At 41.1% G+C, this 17,623-nt stretch overlaps 1 protein-coding gene across 1 annotated transcript; it reads left to right on the top strand.

Moving 5' to 3' along the window:
• The first annotated feature begins 13,106 nt into the window (after positions 1-13,106).
• Positions 13,107-14,759, top strand: LOC138722342 (skin secretory protein xP2-like). Its single transcript, XM_069860403.1, has 2 exons — positions 13,107-14,131; positions 14,693-14,759. The coding sequence occupies exons 1-2, from the start codon at positions 13,107-13,109 to the stop codon at positions 14,757-14,759; spliced, it is 1,092 nt and encodes a 363-aa protein (XP_069716504.1).
• The last annotated feature ends 2,864 nt before the right edge of the window (positions 14,760-17,623 follow it).

The raw sequence follows: 17,623 nt of genomic DNA, 5'->3' as shown, positions 1-17,623 counted from the left end.
TTGAATAGTGAAAACAATAAGAGCATCCTTAGCTGGCATTATATACTGGACTAAGAACGATACTTCAGGTTTTTATGACTGTATATTTGAAGGCTACGTTGTTGGTTTTTTTGGCAAAAGCATGAAATTCTAAAATCTATAAAAAGCTGAAGTAAAAGAAGCAAGACAAAGTTTTTGCTGATTGGGTCTTTGATTTTTAAAGTAGCAGAGGCATTCCACGCTGATGAGATGCACAGAAGATAGACTATATTTTACTTTCATACATTAAAAATGCATATACCCTGCTGAATACACTGTTTAACCTCAAGCACATATGCATCCATAGCAATACACGAGTGTCACAAATAAGAAAACTAATTTTATTATTATTTTCTGTGAAGACAAAGATTATCTATTAGATTGATCACCCCTTAGAAGGAAAAAAGCCTCAATCCCACACATTGGGTATGTGTGATCTATTAAAACAGGCAGACAACATACTGCTTTGCTGACGATGCCACATTTCACACTAGTTAAATAACAGATCAAGTTGGACTGCAACAATATATAGACAGCGTCAGCAAATCCAAAATTGTTCTAAAGGAAGGATTAACAAATTTCAGTTAACAATACAATTTTTTTTTCTGAAGCACACAGAAAGTTTACAAAAAGTAACTCTGCAATGGTTTTAACACAAAGTGGGCCAAGATAAGCATAATTTATAGCATCTGTTAACCTTTGACAGAAAAAAATCCCAAAAGGATTAAAAAAGCAGGCCTTAAATTACAGCTCCGTTTGAGTGGATTCAGCTGCAAGATATAGGCCACTGTAAGCATTAGGTGCCCCAGTTACTATGGAATTAAAGCAACAAAGTAGATAAAGTAAATACATGCTACTTTAGCAATGTACTTTATAAATACCAAAATTGTAATGAAATTTCAAACAATATAGCAAGCACTACACAGCATTCCCCAAAAAAAGTCTTGGCTTAAGGCCCACCAGTAAGTCAATGCTTTGAACGGATTTTTTTCCTTGGTCTCTTCCTCTTAAGTCCATGCAAAGATGAGTGGAGTTTGACACCTTCAATGACAACAAATTGCTTTCGTCCCCATAAATCAAACAATACTCTGCCTCAAACTGACGAGCATCTTCCAATGTCCCCATGCTTCTCATCCCATGAGATTAAGAAGCAGTCATTTGGATGTCCTGATGAAGACCGTATGCAGGAAAGAGGAAGAAGCATCAAAGATTCAAATGATGTCACAAAATTATTTGTGGCAGGTCTCAGTAACCATTAGATTGTCACATGCCTCTTGCACTTTTATTAGACACATAGGTATTCTTCACTTATATCATACATGCAGTAAAGCAACTTTAGGCAACACTCCTTCACTGCAGGCCTTCTCACATTACCTCATGTTTGCTGTGTGATGAAAGCATACATAGCTACTGCAAGCCAACGAACACATGGAATATTTAACTGCATGTTTATAAACTTTGAGTTTAAAGCACTTTGGAATATTTTCCACAAGACTCTCAAAGTGGATTAGCAGCAAGAAATAGGACTTACACTAAACAATATTTAACAAACCAGTTTTCCTAACAGAACGTCTTAAGCGTCCATAAAGCCACACAGCTCTCACTAATCTCTAACACTAGAACCCTAGGACATGCACAGCTCAAGCTCTAACATCAACAAGAGGAAAGTAAGTCTAACCCACATTCCACTCAAAGTCTGCGATCCGTTTTGACATAGCTTGAGATAAGACTGTCTCTGGATCTGTTCCCAAGTAATAAGCAGCCTCTAAGAGCTGTAAATTGATTCTGCTCTATTCTAATACTATAATAAAATTCTCATTACATATGAGATGCCAATTTTTCCTTTGTTTCAAGATGAGTAGTACAACTGGAATTGGATATTAAGCAAGTTTATCTGACCAAGGCAAGTCTTGTCTGGAAAAGAGTTCCATAAAGTCTCTACATAGACCATTCTTTTTTCCATTACAGCACAAATACAATAGGAACTTACTGAACTTACTGGTTTTAACTAAAGAGCATGAAAAAGCTGCTATGCACCAAGCTGGTGGAGGGCGATCCAGGATGAATTAACATGTATTCTCTGGCAAACTTACTAATGGATCCACCTAATTAAATGGCTTCACTTTTTCATATCTGTCACTCAAGACTTTTCAAATACAGTAATGTCAAATCATAGCCTTGAATGAAATCACAGGCAACACATGCATATGTTGTTCTTCCAAAAGAATAGGTGGCTCACAATAGGTGGCTATCCTAGTCCTAAATGCTACCCAGCCTTTTAGAATTCACCCACAGAATGCATGCGTGTAAATAAAATCTGGATCAAGTACAAGGAGGCTGGACTTGGATCAAGAATGAACTCTTGAGTTCTGCAGAACTGACCTCTGGAACCAGAGTATTAGGCATTTGCTAGTGGAAGTCGCTGGAAAAAACAAAACCAAGAGCCAAAAACTGCTAAAGTCCTGTCCTCCAGGAATTGCTGGAAGAGGAGGGAAGGCATATACTGTGTCCTTACCTAATCTGAAAAATATCTGCTTGGAAGCTTGTACTATTTGCTAAGAAAAATGTTTTTAGCCCAAGGGAAACACAGATCAGAAAGTTAAGAGACTTATGAACCTTCAGCCAAATTTGTCAACTCATCCCAGAGAAGGAACAAAGTAAACTGGTGAGCATTCTGTCAGGATGTACCAGACCCATAAGAGACTGAGTCCCTGACACACGCTGATCTTGTATTCTGTAGTAGTTTGCATACAACAGTAGGCAAGGGCCAATTAAGACTCAACTTTTCTTACCCCTTGAAGTGGTACAAGTAGTATTAAAAACCTTATCATCTACATCACACATCAAGTTCACTTAAGGACTACAGTCTACACTTAAAATGCATATTGCTGAACCTTTTGTCTTTCAACTTGTTTCTGAAACAAAGACACAATCCTTTGGAAGCCTCAGAACAGGAAACAGCGCTCAGACAAGTGTATTCTTGAATAAATAGCCAAAGAAGAGAACATATTTTCCTGACGCTAACGCACAACTCATTCTAGTGATACAGTGATCTGTTCATTTACTATACAGTTTTGAATATGGTCAAGCTCTCCTGTTCAAACAGATACTTGTAGGTGCGGTAATGGGTAGCAAATCATTCGAAGTCTCTCAAGAAACGGAACTGCTGCTACTGTGGACTCAAAAACCACCCTGGTAAGTTTCAGAAACCACAAAGGCCAGATCTGACTTCTTGACATTTTTCAAGCTTGCACAAAGAAACAAAAGCCCCATTGTGCTAAACCTGAAACAGTCACATGCTCCATTCAAATACACAATGCAAGTAGTGCTCAAAGACTCAGTATCAAATATTTCCTGATAGTTGCTATCTTCAGTGTAAAATCAGGCAACATCAACAAGACAGCTACAGTACACCAAGCATCATTGACTCAAGCTCAAGCAAATGCCTAAAATGACAAGAGATTGCTGTTCATTGTTTTCTAACAGAAGAACTAACAAGCATTAAGTGAAACTATAGGTGATAGGATCAAGACAAACAGAAGGACTCAGCAAAAACAATGTCAAGGAAGTAGGTGTTTGAATGTCAAGCCCCAGTACAAGAACTTTACATAAACGCACAGCAAAAAAAAAAAAAGGCTGGACACATTCACGGAAGTATCCATCCACAGCCACTAAATATATAAGCACCTCTTCCAGTTCAGAAAGTTTAAGTCAGAAGTTGCTCCCTGAGAACACTCCTCCAGATTCCCCTACCAGTTCCTTTCCAGGCCTCCATTAACAGCCACTGTCAGACACAAGGTTTCAAAACCGGTCACTACTGCAGTCTTCTTCACAATAGGGTAGCAAAAACGTTATCGAACCTTAGGAACTGAAATTGCCATCAATTTGAATTTCATATTGCCAAGGATGTTTTTTCTGTTTTGCTGCATCCCTCCTGCCCTGTCAGTACTCAAAGCAACCATCGTACTTGCAGCTTACACTTTAGATCGCAATGTGGAACACCAGCCTTGAAGAGTCAGGGGTCTTTTCAATGGACTGTTCATTGATACAGATTTAAATAAGAGTTTCTGATCTTGTGAATATGTGTGTCTTGAATAGTTTACACTTGGAACACAAACTTATGGATATTTGCCCAAATGGAAAAGTCCTCCTGAATTATAGCCATTACAATTTTTTTAAATCGTAGAGCTAATTGTATTCAGCCACAGATGACAGACCTCAATTCAGTTTTGACGACAGCAAATAAGGGAAAAAATAGTCTAAAGAAAAGAGTGTACATAAACTAGACTGTATGAAAACTATAAATAACTGTTTTTTCTGCAAAGGATGCAGCAAGATAGAATACTGACACTTTGCAGCCCAGAAACCTGCACACAAAATACCTGGCGTATCAGACTATAACTCAGCCTTCTCTAACATTCCAATTCTCTCAACAGGAAAATAAATAACAATAAACCACCCACAGTTGAAATCATAAGACCGTCTACAATGCTGACAAATAGTCATAAGGGAACAAACCCAAAACATTCCCCATGAAGCTTTCTAAAAAGTCTTGAGCAGATGGTAGGATCCCTATAAGCATAGGCTTTTGGAGATTTTAATCCTGATCATTGACTCCTGGCAATCATATTTGCTCAACTTCCGATCAGCAAACAACAATTACAAGTCACCTTTGTACACAACTAACCTTGTCCTTAACCGGCAAGGAGATAACTCTTTTAAGACAACCAGATGACTCACGTCCGTTAAACAACTCACTGAGATATGGGTTTACACATTGATATATTCACTTGAATTTATACAAGCCATAGTAAATCAGATTTATGTTGTTAAAGCAATACAAAAGCAGCCCTAGGAGCACGATGCCAAACAGAAATAAGATGAAGCAACTTCCACAGCTTCAGTTTCTTTATTAATCCACTTTACTATTTTTTCCTTGCTGTCTTCTGCAGAAAACCACACTGTAAGTACAACTGCCATATTCTTAACCACAGAGTCAGTTAAAACTACCTGTAAGCCAACTTACTTTGATTACATTCCATTCTCCAGCTCGTAGAAGCCCTGCTCGCTTTCAAGCTACTTCATTTGCAGTGCGTCGTCAAGTGGTGCCTTTGCTATTATCTGTTAGATACCAACAGTTACATTCATTATAAGGAGATGAAGTAAGAGCTATTACTTTCAAAACTAATTTTCTTAGCAGACAGAATATATTTGCTTCCTCTTTTGTTTTATTCCATGCACATTATATTGTTTGCATCTTATTAAATCTTTAAGAAAGAACAGATGTAAACAGCCTAGTCTCAGATAAAATAAAAAACATGTAGTTGAAAAATCTTGCCTTAAAGTATGTTCTTACTTATTCTGGATTAATATAGTTACATTTAACAGACAAAAAAAAGTCAAGGTTTAACTATACAACTATATGCACTATAAAGTAAGAGAATTTAAACTAAAGTAACATTAAAGTGATCGCAACCACAAGCTTAACCAAATATAACTGAAACAACAAAAAAGAAACGCATAAAAGGGAACAATGTGCTAATACTACAGAAGTGACCTAATCCACACAGGTTTTCCAGTTTTTGTTTTAGTCACACAACCCCACAGTATTAAAATAGAGGTATCGTCTTCATGCTGCGATAAGAACGAAGTAGAAAACTTTAGAAGTTTCATCTGTTTTCTGTGTATCGGCACTCCTATAACTTGTCTCAAGAGCATCTATGAGCAGGCAATAGCACAGTACATGAGGAGTGCTAGGAAAGCAGTGCTGCACAAGTCATCCACTTAGAAACATTCTCTACAGAACCCCAAGCAAACCTTCTCATCTCACACGTCCTAGTTTCCCGAAGTACACTACATCCCTATGAAGTCAGGAAGTTTCTCTGAAACCCAAAGACAACTTAAATCTCAAAGAGTGAAATAGAATAAACTATGCCAAGAGAATAATTATGTTGCAGCTCTCGTTTCAGTGTGGCATACAAGTCTCGAACCAACTAATGGTCTTTTCAAGAGCACAGAGCATTACTATGGTAGGACTGCTGTGGCATCTAGTTCCAGGCCTCCTCAAACTCAAGTACTACAATAGCCTACCTTTACAAACAGTCATTTGTTTAATATAGTTGTTTGTGAAGTCTGTTTGCTGCAAGCTAAAAAAAAAAAAGCAAGTTTTCCTTTTTAAGTGAAAACTGCAAGTCATCTCAAGTTAGAGTTTATTAAGAACTTGCAGCCATATATCAAAAAGAACGATGTCAGGTAATTCAGATTTTGGAAAGACCGTTGGTGTAAAGCACACATAAGGACATGCTGCACTGTAGCTTGAGTATGACCTAAAAGCATTGTGGACACTTGAGCAGAAGCTGTAGAGCAGATCTCTGAGCATCAACTATTAGAGGCATAATTCCAGTGCCTTCTACAGTTACAGCAGGCAGCTGCAGCTAGAGCAAGTGGAGAAGCACTCATCCGACAAGTAGTTTAGCAGTTACTTAGCAGAAGGAAAAAGACTCAGCTTAATAACTGCACGGCACAAAAAAGATCATACAACTGTCATTAAAAATCAATAGACACATTCAAGGAATTTCTTCAAGGGTAAATGAGGTACTATCTGGTTCCTATTTCAACACTGACTTAACTTCCTACTCACACTTTTGGCAGTTCCTCTGTTTACTGTACAAGCAGAGACCTTCTTTTTGGTGTTCCTTCTTCCTTTTTATGTCCCACATACCCACATCCTACTGCTGCTATTTAATTTATATGGGACTTTTACCACAGTGAAAAGCAGTTGTATATGGTTAAGTTAGTCAGTCCTTGCCACTGTTTCACTGAATTGCTGCAACTTTATGAACACAAGGGAACTGTCATCCACTTCTTTACCAGAACAGGACAAAACATTCAAGACATTTTAAATACTATGAAAATGGGAATTAATCACAGATTTTCATTACTTTCCTAAGGAATTAATGAATTAATGTATGCTTTAGTATTCCAAGGAACTGCACAGTTTGGATATCCTCTCTGAATACGTTAAGATTCAGGTGGAAAATCCTTACCAGTTTTCCCTGTACAGCTACAGCTTGCCTGTAACAACAATTTGTGTAAAATATCATTGCACAAATAACAATTACATTCTAGTAACAATTCTTGGTAACCAGTGCAAATGCACATGCTTCAGACACTCAAATTCTGTCATATGACAAAAAGAATAATACTGAAAATAGGTACACCAAACAAAAGTTACAAAGGCAGAGAGAAAAAAACAAAGTAGCAGAGATTGTCCATCTACTCAATCTCTAACATGATACAAAAGTGCTGGAAGAGGAGTTCTGCTATATTTACATGCACAACTAAAAAATTCAACAAAACTTAGCCATTTCTAGCTGAAACAACAGAATTCTGGTACTTCAAGCAGTACAATCAAGTAGTCTGTAAAACAGATGCTCCCTTTGTTGTGTTTCGCTAAGTCAAATGACAAATTTGATTGTCTGAAGTACAGTATCTCATCACACCACGACCGTGGAGAAAATATCCCTCGTTTACGGTACTGACACAAAAGCCTGCTGAGAAAACAGGGAGGAGGGGAGAGGAACTTGCCATTTTTTCCTCAGCTTTACCATTAAATGCAAATCACATTCTCTCAAGACAGGTAGAAATTGATAAATGCTATACCAGCACTGGCAAAGCTACAGAACACAAGTGTAAGTGGACATGCAGAATTACAATCAAAAGCCTCTCGCCTGCTCCTCTGGCTGCTGCACTGGAGAAAAAAAAAATGCAGGAGCCTATTAATCTTTCAAGACTTGACATATGGGGTCAAAATAATTGGGAACGTGAGAGATGTGAGCAGAAAAACTACAGCAAGTTGAGCCTAAATGCTGTAACTGAGTAAAAGCAGTAGCATGTCTGCAGCAGGTGACATGAAGCGGGTAGGTATTTTGGCACGACCTCAAAAAAGGCAGTAAGAAAGGTATTATTTTAACTGACTAGACATTAATTGGCTCAGCCAGATGTGCTGCTAAGCACAAACTGGAGAATACTCAGAAATTCACTAGCAAAATCCAGTGTAAAGTTACTGTAAGGAAAATAAAACTGCTGCTTTAGCACTAAATACCAAGAGCTAAGGAATCCCCTAATATCACACCTCCTCAGACTTTCAAAAGAATTTCCCTTCATCAGCCTAACACAAAATATATGATGTTGCAGTGTGATCTGGAGCCTACTTCAACTCTGGGAGAGTAACACCATTTCCTTCAGGCAGCAAACACTAAGAAGGAGCGTTACTGAGGAAAAAAGCTTTCATTTTTGTACTTGAAGACCCTATAGCCTGCTTCCTTAGACAGAGATGTCTACATTATAAGACTCTTTGAAATTATTCATTGTATCCGAATATTGAGAAATGGTTGCCGGTTCTAAAAACCTGTTGAATTCAGTTTTTTAACACTTTTAAAGTCAGCTTAATGCCTTTACACATATTCCACTCATCTCCTTTAATACAGCAAATACCATTAAGATTAAAAAGAAATTAGAATACGAAACTATTGGGTTTTTACATAGGAGAACCAGATTAAAATACCTGAAAATGAACCATAACAATATATCAAGTCTTGTTCATTAACCAGACATTCACAAAGACCTCATATTATCCAGCACTAGCTTCTATACAACACTCAGACTGCTAGACAGCTTAATTATTGAGTATTACATTTAACTTGCCATTGCATGTGTAAAGTGTAACAGGTTGCTTCTCCCCTTTCTGAAATAAAGGAATTGCAATAGAATTTAGTAATAGTACTGAATCACAGTGCTTAGTATTAACAAAAATATTAAAGCTGTATGCACTATTCATCAGGTTGAAGTTAATGCCTTGCTGAAGCATAAATATTTATCCAGTGCAAACAGCAGGAAACCTTAGGAGACGGCATGGTTTTAAGCACCGAAGTGAGTTAATTGGTACCCAGTACAGCTTCAGAGCTTACTATGCTATTTTTAATTAAAGGTTAGCTTCCAAATAGAAACAAGTAACAAAATGTAAAGGATATCTTATCTAAGAAAGTCCTCTTCAGTAGCTATCAAAAGCGCCCAGAACATCCAGTTTCTGTCACTAAATTCAGAATGAGAGTTCTTATGCTAAGCAGAATGGGAAAAAAAATACTCAATGACTTTGCATCAGCAATAGGCATGTTTTACTACTCAGGTAATATTGTTTTTACCTAAATTTCTTTGTTATGCTTCGATTGCCACACAGCATTTCATATCATCGGGGGTTAGAGACAAAGAACACAAACATACATCTGTTTTGGAGAGATAACTCATTTCCAGTCCTCCTCTCAATAATCAGACGATTCTCCAGCAATGCTGGTCATTTAAATTAAACTTGAGAAATATATATGCATACATGCACGCACTTTACATGGCACTCTCCATAAAGAGTTATGATTATTAAGTATCTGTCCAAGTTACACATGGTTTATTGATTCCAGTTCTAATAAATAATGCTCCTGGTAACAACTATTTATCGAGCCCACTTGTATTTAATTTGTACACCATTCAGAAGTTACACTGAAGCCTTCTGTAAAGCCCTTAATTCATCACATAAACAAATATACAACAACCACCTCCCATTTCTGGCACTGCAATGACAAGGAAAGGCTGCACGCAGACAGTTTCAGTACTCACTCAGGCTGTAAGTTACACTGCTTTCATTCACTACCTTTCCAGTTGTTATCAAAGCATCTAAGTTCACGTGGGGATGTGTCTAAAGAAATCGCTGTAAATAACAGTCGTCCTCCCAGATTAAGCCACCATTCTATTTTTATTCTGCTGCTCTTGAACACGGTCCTAATTAGGAATAAGGCTTCACAACAGCTTCCCCAGAAACAGAAGAAAACACTTCATACCTTGCATTATTTCAGATGTGCTGTAAACTGAAAACTGTTATAGTTGCTGGATCTTTCAGATGGTGCTATTTTTTCTTAAATTTAATCCAGGAGTATTTGAGTTTTCATGAAAACCAAGTTCCAGCAGAAATTCTGATAAAAATCTGATTATTTACTACAAGAACAAATAAATGCGTAAGATTTTCACCCCTCAGCCTCACGGAAAACTTCTTAAAAGTCACCATTTTCTTCAAATAACCTCTAACATTTTAAGTCTCGGTTATTTATAAAAAAAAAAACAACAAAACTTGACAGTGTGTGGAAGTACTTCATCTTAAAAGTGTGTGCACACACTTATAACATATATTATTTATTCACCATGTGAGTGGTGAGGCCCTGGCACAGGTTGCCCAGGGGAAGCTGTGGCTGCTCCATCCCTGGAGGGGTTCAAGGCCGGGATGGATGGGCCTTGGGAAGCCCGAGCTAGTAGGAGTTGGGGTTGGAACTGGATGCGCTTTAAGGTCCCTTCCAACCCAAACCATTCTATGATTCTAGGGTATAGGGAAGATTCTGGTTAATGGAGAAACTAGCAAAGCATTTTAATGGCACACAGAGCCTAGAAGCTTTAAACACAGCCCTGCAGCAATACGCAGCTGCTATGCATTCAAACCATTTTCATACTTCAGTGTTCCTTGTCAACAATGCTGATCTGACACAGCTTTCAGTCCTTAACCTGACATCGCTTTGTTCCTGCCCTCCTAGACCATCTCAAGAAGCAGTTCAAATAAACTAAACCAATTTAAGTTCCTAATTAACTGATGCTACTAAAACAAGGCTTTCATTCCAACATGTTCTCCATTCCCCAAGGTACATGTTTCAATCCTGGCAGCTGAGGACAGCAAACTGCCAAACAGGCCATTTTTTTGCAAAAGAATGAAAATACAGATTTAAAGAAAACATATGATGGCCACAATTCCAATAAAGGTGTAGGAGTTTTTTTTTAATACTCACAGAGTTACACAGAACAGCATTAACAAACCAAAAGCTGTAATTTTGTGGAGCAGGAAAAATATCAGATTTCTGTTAAGCAAGAAATATTTCTGCATACATCCTGCCAAGTACAACCCAACACACTGCATATAAAATGCAGGTTTTAAGCACATGGCATTTTCATAATACCGAAGAAGTCTTGGAGATTACAGAGTCACTCTGGTCATCAAGGTACTACACCTCAGAAGATTAATATAAATTTGCAGTCTCAGTTTTTCTAAAGGGTAAGCGATTCTTCCTCTAGTTCTCCAAACTTCAAAGAAGGCAGAGCATACACACAGTGAAGGTCACATCATCAGGCTTGTCATTTCCTATATAGTACGATAGGATCTCCTGCTTAAACATCATGCACGTTGCTCCTGGAAGACTGGCTGCTTGGTAACTGGTAACACTGCAAATAACACACAAGTGCAGTGATTCATACGTGTAATCACTGTCTATGCTAACAAAACCACCCGCACAAATCCTATGGCAGACTGAAGTATAAGCTCTGTACCCAATCTTGCATTTGCGAGAGGGGGAGCGTGCCAAGTTACGTATTTGCCCAACTGAAGGCTTGCGAATGAAACCTGACCTGGCAATCCACCTAACGGATTTAAGTTTAAACTGTTCCTGATACAGGCTTTGCCTGTTTGCAGACTGCCCAGCTATTAAGAGTCCAAGTGCTAACAGCATTTTAATATTCTCATCAACACAAACACTTAAGCCTCATGAAAGTTTCATTTGAAAGTCTCAAATATATAGTACTCCATAGGCTCTCTGTCCCAAAAGAAAGCCTGGAATTGTGGCACTTCTGTGCAGATCTCTCAAAGTATGTATCTTCCTCACAACTCAAACCAAAATAGTGTCACTTTGGGCCACAGAATGTATGTTTATTCTCTAATTAAAATATCCAGACATAAGTCAACATTTGATAACTTGATGATTTCATACAGATTTCCAGACCAGACAAGTCAATTTTCACATTGCTTACGTTAAGGTCAGTGAGAGTTTGAGAGAGAACCTAATATTCACCTTAAGGCAGGATTTAATGAAAATGCATTTTCTGACACAAACATGCAGAGAAGGTTGAAGGATTTGAGGTTTTACACTGATATGTACTAAGCACCAGACTTTAACTCAGCAATTTACTGTTCGATTTGATACAGTCACAACACACGCATTAATAAACGGTCTCTTGTCACAGCTCAGCCCTATCGTGCTAAGTAAAATTTAGATGACATTCCATTTGCACTGCACAGCCACGCAACAGCTCACACACACGCTTGTTTGCAACACAAGTCCTCACCAAATTAGAATCTAAGTGACTTAACTACCCAGCTATGCCTGTGAACTTCTACCATGGACTCTCCCAAGTAAAAGAAAACCCTCCCATTCAGGAGAATATGGCAGAGGTTCAACATGAAGCCTTTTTCCTTGTAGGAAGCATTCTGAATAAATTTAACTTGTACTTTTAAAGCAGCTCAACACTGAAAGGAAGTGAATTGCTACAGTTAATAAATCATCCCAGGCAATAGTGAACTTCCTCAAAATTGCCACCCCTCTGATAAAAGGCCTGTTGAAAGTACCTTGTCTCACAAGGAGATTATCACAGAAGAGAAGCAGCGGAGTTTTGCATTTCAAAAGTAGCATTTTCATATTGTCTTCTCACTCTGGAGGAAAAGACACATGCAAGCAGAGTGCCAAATGGATCTAAAACTAACTTCAAAGTGCATTGCATTCACCCAGACTATTTCATTGTAAGATAAACTGGAAGTTAATTTGACCAAGTTTTGTAACGTTATTTACTTTCTGCGATGTAAAAGAGCTTGTTGGAAGGTGGAGAGCACACCAAAAGCGAGGCACTGCCACAAAGGCAGGCGTTCTGCGAAGAGCACAAGCTTCTGAAGAGACACCGTAGCATCCAGCTGCACCACTGGAGAGGAAAACTGCAGAAAAGCCTCTTAGATGCAATGAAAATCAAGCACCAACTACCACGCTTCGCTCCATAAACCCGCTTTTCGCCTCTTTGCAGCGCCAGTCCTTCCAGCCGCCTTTAGAAGAGCACCTAGGGGGCAAATCTGAATTTGCAGCTCAGAAAACTACCTAGCAGCGATCATTTAAAGGCAACTTTCGCGTTTTCTTCCTCTGCAGCCGTCCCGCCGCGCGCTCGCAGCGCCGTTCAAGGCGATGACAGCCCAAGGCGAACAAGAGCTAACAGCCCCCGCGGGGCACGAATCTTCCCCTTGTGAAACGCCTCCCGAGGCTGAAAGGAGCTTTTTCGGGGTGCAGTTCGGGTTCGGCCCCACGCGATGGCTCCGGGGAGAAGGAGCCGAGCCCCCGGAGCACGAAGCGCACGGGAAGTCGCCGCGATTCGAGGGGCGTGTGAAGTTAACGCCCCCGGCGACCGCCGCCCCTCGCATCCCCCCCCGACCCGGGGAAAGGGAAGAACGCGGAGAGGAGGCGGCTGAGAGCGCCGCAGCGAGCGGGAGCGGCTCCTTTGTCTCGCCCGCGCCCCTCGTCTCGCCTCAGGAGCCGAGCGGCGGGGAGGAGGGACGCGGGGCTCACCGAGCCGGTGCCAGCCCCCCCCCACACCTCCTCCTCCTCCTCTCAACCCGCCGCCGCCGCCCTGCCCCTCCGCCCCCCCGCGGGCAGCGCTCCCGCCGCCCCTTCCCCCCGCCGAGCGACCGCGCGGCGCGGAGCCCGAGCCGACCCCCCCGCCCCGCCCCGGCACGGGGAAAAAGTTCTCTCCGGGGCGGACGGAGCCGAGAGCCCCAACTCACCGCTCTGGCCGCGGCGCCGGGGCTGCCCCCCGGCCCGGCCCCGCCAATGGCAGCGCGCGGCGCGGTCACGCCGGCCAATGGCGCGGCCGAGCGGACCCTGCCCGCCGCGCCCCGAGGGGCGGGACCCGGCAGCCCCGCCGGCTCTGCGCGGTGCCGGCCCCCCTCTCCCGGCTGCCGGCCCCCCTCCCGCGTCCCCTCAGCCGGCTGCCGTCGCTTGGGAATAAAAGAAGAGCCCGCGCTGGGCTGGCCGGTGGAGCAGAAGGAGGTCCTCAACTTCCCCAGCCCTCGCAAAGAGGCGGTTACAGTGGCTGACGGCGCCGCGAGGGGTGCTGCGGGCACCTCGGGAGAACGCCTCACAGAGCCACAGCAGCACCGGGCTGGAAAGGACCCCCAGGAGCATCGAGTCCAACCATTCCTATCAAACACTAACCCGTGTCCCTCGGCGCCTCGTCCACCCGTCCCTTAAACCCCTCCAGGGAAGGTGACTCAACCCCCTCCCTGGGCAGCCTCTGCCAGTGCCCAGTGACCCTTTCTGTGAAGAATTTTTTCCTCATGTCCGGCCTGACCCTCCCCTGGTGGAGCTTGAGGCCATTCCCTCTCGTCCTGTCCCCTGTCCCTTGGGAGAAGAGCCCAGCTCCCTCCTCTCCACAACCTCCTCTCAGGTAGTTGCAGAGAGCAACGAGGTCTCCCCTCAGCCTCCTCTTCTCCAGGCTAAACACCCCCAGCTCTCTCAGCCGTTCCTCATAAGGCCTGTTCTCCAGCCCCTTCACCAGCTTCGTTGCTCTTCTCTGGACTCGCTCCAGAGCCTCAACATCCTTCTTGTGGTGAGGGGCCCAGAACTGAGCACAGGATTCGAGGAGCGGTCTCACCAGGGCCGAGTACAGAGGGAGAAGAACCTCCCTGGCCCTGCTGGCCACGCCGTTTCTGATCCAAGCCAAGATGTCTCGTAACCGAACACGTCTTCATTTTTATCCGGCCTGTCTTCTTATTTAGATACTGGATTCTTACCGGCCTTCCAAGTGGAGCTATTGTGGGCAAGTCTCATTCCACAGCAGTCTAAGGCTTTTGTTTTTAGCTACAAGTACTTGATAGGAATGGTTGGACTCGATGATCCAAGAGCTCTTTTCCAGCCTAGTGATTCAACAGTCTGTTCTATGATTCTACTTTTCTTTTTCCTTTGCAGTTTTTTCCTACTGATTTCATCCTTGGGTTGCTCTGAAGAACGAGCTTGAAATAAAACTGAGTATTGCACATTTAACTACATTTTGTTTTCATTAAATTCGGTTTACATTGTTTGTTAGAACCACAGTTTCTTTGCAAGTATGCTTTGAGGATTAAGTTTTAATCCTCAGAAGCACACGCTTATGGTAAGCTTCAGGATTAATAAAGATTAAATTAATCAGTAATCTAATTGCTGTGTGATGAAACAGAGGCAGGGAGGTTGTGATTTAGTCAGTGTCAAATGCCACGTAATGGCAGAGCCCAAATTAGCTCCACCAACACTTACAGTCACAAAGCCTCGGCCCATACCACGACTCATTTAAAAGCTGTGCTCTTCTGTGCCTTACCGGTCTTAATTTCCTAAATGACAGGTAATGTGTTCAAGCAAAAGTTTATTGACTTCCCAGAAGCCTCAAACCTGATAAAATGGCAGATTCAAGGTGTTTCTTGAACATGTCCTGTCCATCCTGTGTATGTACACCAGTAACTTCTTGTCTGAGCTGTATCTGGACTTCTGCTATTGTACCATTCGTTTCCATAGGTATCCAGTATATAATTTTAATTTATTGACAATAAAATATATGGGTTATTTTTCAAGGATCTTTTAAAATACAAATCATAATACATAACCCCCCCTGCTTTTAGAATATAAATGTCTTTCTTATAAGACATTTGTCTTTAGAATACTCCCACTGTATTACAGTCTAAATTCATTCTGGCTTCAGTTTCTATGACACTGGATAAAATAGGTCTGTTTTCCTGAAAAGAAAGATGATATTAGTTCCAACAAAGGTGTAAGAGAGCTTCATTGTTATACTAAGACAAAGAGAGACAATTAAATGCCATAATCTCAGGAACAACCAAATGGAACTTTACGAGCAAGATAATAAATTTCTACCTTAGAAAGAAAATACACCTGAATCACAGCCAGATTACTTAATGGTTTGAGGTTCAAGCTCTTTATCTGAGTTTCTCTGTATTTCCACCACTGTTTCAGGCAACAACACTGCAAGGGTAAGTGCTGACTGCACTTATTTCTGAGACCTTCTTGGGTTTTGCGATCCAACAGTTAAACAAAACAACAAATCAATTCATTTTTAACGATTCTGTTCCCTGAGCTAGTTTACTGCTCAGTCCTGCAGTTCTGGGTGCAGCATAGACCAAAAAACCAGTGATGGGAGCAAAGATACATGCATGAGGAGTTTGTAAGCCAGCCTCTTCAGACCCAGTATACATACAGTGTCAAAAGGGAGACCGAGTGCTGATGTGGCTTATGACAAAGATGACATGCTATGTGACCCTGATAACTGCAAAGAGATGTACTGAAATCATACTGTCATTAGGTATTAATTTTACTCTTATTGATGTGTTACAACTCTAATGATTAGTAAAAGTAATGAGTCATCCACAAACAAAAGGCAGGCGAATTCATCACATGCAGCAATGACAAACATCAACAGCTCTGCAATGTCAGGTCACATTACCAAAAGAAAATGGTTCATCTTATATTACTTCCACAGATTTTAATAACTCCTGAATTATTTTAGTGTTTCAGGCATTCTTACAATGTTGGCCTTAAATATTCTAAAGGCACAAAACCGTATAGAATACATACTCTTTACTGTGTTTAGATTTCTGCACACAGATGCACACGTCACTTACTGCCTTTTAGTCGTGTGTTTATGGCAGGTTTTTGACATTAGCAATCCATTTCAATTTGCCCTGTAAGAGAAGGGTTACAAAGAACCAGAACTTGTGTTCCACTTCCCCAGCAGCAGTCAGGGCTGCACAGTGTTTTTTTCCGAATCAGAATTTCCAGGAAGAATTTTCCTTTAGATTTCATTAAACGTTCCCACTGCTCAGGAACATAATCTGGAACCTACAGCTTCTGCCTGCTTCATCATTTTTGGCCTGTGTCTTTTCATTATAAGTTCTTATATTTAGATTGCAAACTATAATGGAGTTGTAAGCTTCTTTTAAAATAGAAATCCTCGATAAATAAATACTTAACAACTGTAATCTCTGTCATATGACCACAACCACCGTCCATTTTTAAAAGATAGTACATCTGGACCTTGGGAAAAAAATAGCATATATTTCCAGTCATCTGATCTCATAGCAAATCTGTGGGCTGTAAGACACTGAGAAGGGAGAAAACCCCAGAAGTGACATTTTGTTGGTCCTCTGTCCTAGTGCCAGCTAAGGCCAGGCTAATTGTGACTGTAACAACTGCACAAGCTGCGAGATGGGCTGCGGTGCCTTTGTGGAGCAGCCCTTCTGAATCGGTCGGGATGGAGTAAGGCTCGCTTAGAATTAAGAGCTGTCCGTAGCCTTGATTTGAAATTCAGCTAACGTTTTCAAAGACTCCCAGCACTCACATTGCTCTCCTATGGAGTCTTTGATAACTGCACTAATTGGGACTACAAGCAAGCATTGAGTTGTTCTTCAAGTCAGCAGAGTTCCAGCAGCTCCATATCAAATGCAGAAGGCTCTGCAGATTCCTGGTCTGACACCCTCCATGAAAACAGTCTCAGTAACCAAAGCATATAAAAAAACTGGGTGAAAAAAAGTAAGAAAATCATGCTTACCTAGGAACAAAACCCCAGATACTCTGACATTTCCTTTCAAATAGAAATAGGAAGTGAACACTTTCTGCAAAAAACCCCGAATTCTGCTATTTTTATTTCAAGAGCTCTGAAAAAA

The sequence above is a fragment of the Phaenicophaeus curvirostris genome, chromosome 6 (genome assembly GCF_032191515.1).
Source record: "Phaenicophaeus curvirostris isolate KB17595 chromosome 6, BPBGC_Pcur_1.0, whole genome shotgun sequence".
In the NCBI taxonomy this organism is placed as follows: Eukaryota; Metazoa; Chordata; class Aves; order Cuculiformes; family Cuculidae; genus Phaenicophaeus; species Phaenicophaeus curvirostris.
Note: the sequence above shows the minus strand (reverse complement) of the source record. Positions and strands in the feature narration are given on the sequence as shown.